This window comes from Mus caroli, chromosome 2 (genome assembly GCF_900094665.2).
Source record: "Mus caroli chromosome 2, CAROLI_EIJ_v1.1, whole genome shotgun sequence".
Classification (NCBI taxonomy): domain Eukaryota; kingdom Metazoa; phylum Chordata; class Mammalia; order Rodentia; family Muridae; genus Mus; species Mus caroli.
The window spans coordinates 156609453-156611057 of NC_034571.1; the positions used below are offsets into that span (position 1 = coordinate 156609453).

The window sequence follows — 1605 nt, forward strand, 5'->3', positions numbered from 1 at the left end:
AGGGTTGCAGATCCCTTTAGCTCCTTGGGTACTTTCTCTAGCTTCTCCATTGGGAGCCCTGTGATACATCCAATAGGTGACTGTGAACATCCACTCCTGTCATGTAAGACTCTTAAAGCAGGAAGAGCAAGGGCTGTCTCTGACCACAGTGCCTGTCTTTGGATCCCTTTACCCTAACTGGGCTGCCTAGGCTAACCTCAACAGAAGAAGATGTACCTAGTCTTCCTGCAACTTGAAACGCAAGGCTGTTTGATATCCATGAGAGGCCTGCCATCTTCTGAGAACCAACGGAGTAGGGGTTGATAGAGAAAAGGAGGTGAGAGAGAGGGACTGGGAAGAGAGGAAGAAGGGGAAGCTGCAATTGGGATATAAAGTAATAAATAATTAATAAAAACAGATTTGAAAAACTTTGACAGAAGAAGGGATTTGGTGGGATTGGAGAAGAGATCTAAGATGATAATATGACTTTGATCAAATAACATGATTAAATGTGAAATTATTAAAGAATAAACAATTTTTAAAGCAAGATATTCAGGAGGAATCACAGAGTGATATGAGGGGGGAAAAAAGGAGACACTGAGGCCAGTCTTTCGTGTTTTATTTTTCAAGTATGTTTGCCTTTGACCCCCAATAAACAGCATTTCTGAAAGTAACCACCCAGCCCTGTTCTGAAGTCTCTTAAGCACCCACTAGCTCCTGTGAGGTCGGGCCAGCTGGAAGTCAGGGTCATTTCTTTCAAAAAATTTCTGTAAACAAGAAGAACGTTTAGATTCTCAGCGATCTGCAATCTCTTGGAAACCAACCTTCATCCTCGAGCTGCAGCCCAGTTCCCACTGGCTGACACCCGCTATGGCAGATGTCAGGACCTGACCACTTCTGGGTATGAGGCTCGGGTTCACTGGGAGATCACTGGGCCCCAAGGGTCCCCAGGAAGGTCCAGCTATGGAGTTCATGGTTACAAATGCAGGCAAACTAGGAAACAGGCATTTAAAAGATGAAGGCTTTTAATCCCAGCACTCAGGCAGGTGGGTTTCTGTGAATTTGAGGCCAGTCTGGTCTACATAGCAAGTTCCAGAACAGCCAGGGCTATGGAGAGAGACCCTGTATCAAAACAAAACAAAACAAAACAAAACAAAACAAAACAAAACAAAACAGGTCCAGGCCTCTAAACTGGTGTTTCATTTCATTTATCAGTGAATTACTTTTCTGGTGTTAGGAACCTTGCTCTCTCTCTCTCTCTCTCTCTCCATTCTCTCTGTGTGTGTGTGTGTGTGTGTGTGTGTGTGCACGCGTGTGTGTGTGTGCACACGCGCATGTGTATGTGTCTGTATATGTGTCTGCCTGTTTGAATGTTGATCTGTGTGTCTTGTGTATGTTTGTGGGTGTCTCTGGATGTACTTCTGTGTACGGAGGAATGTGTCTACATGTGCATATGTCTGCCTGTCTGTGCATGTCTATACATATCTGTTGGGAGTGCTTGTGGATGTATCTATGTATATCTGTGTGTTTGTGTACGTATTTGTGTGTGCATGAGTGCCTGTCTGTGTGTGTGCTGTGTCTGTGTGGGTGCCTGTGTCTGTGTGTGGACCTGTGTCTGTGTGTGGG

At 44.9% G+C, this 1605-nt stretch overlaps 1 protein-coding gene across 1 annotated transcript in view; it reads right to left on the reverse strand.

Annotated features, from left to right (window-relative positions):
* Positions 1-689: 689 nt before the first annotated feature.
* The window catches only part of LOC110307524 (protein WFDC11), a 3319-nt gene continuing 2403 nt past the window's right edge, over positions 690-1605 (reverse strand). Inside the window, exon 3 of the mRNA XM_021179761.1 lies at positions 690-746. Within this exon, the coding sequence (XP_021035420.1) occupies positions 690-746 (57 nt within the window). The remainder of the gene's footprint in view (positions 747-1605) is intronic.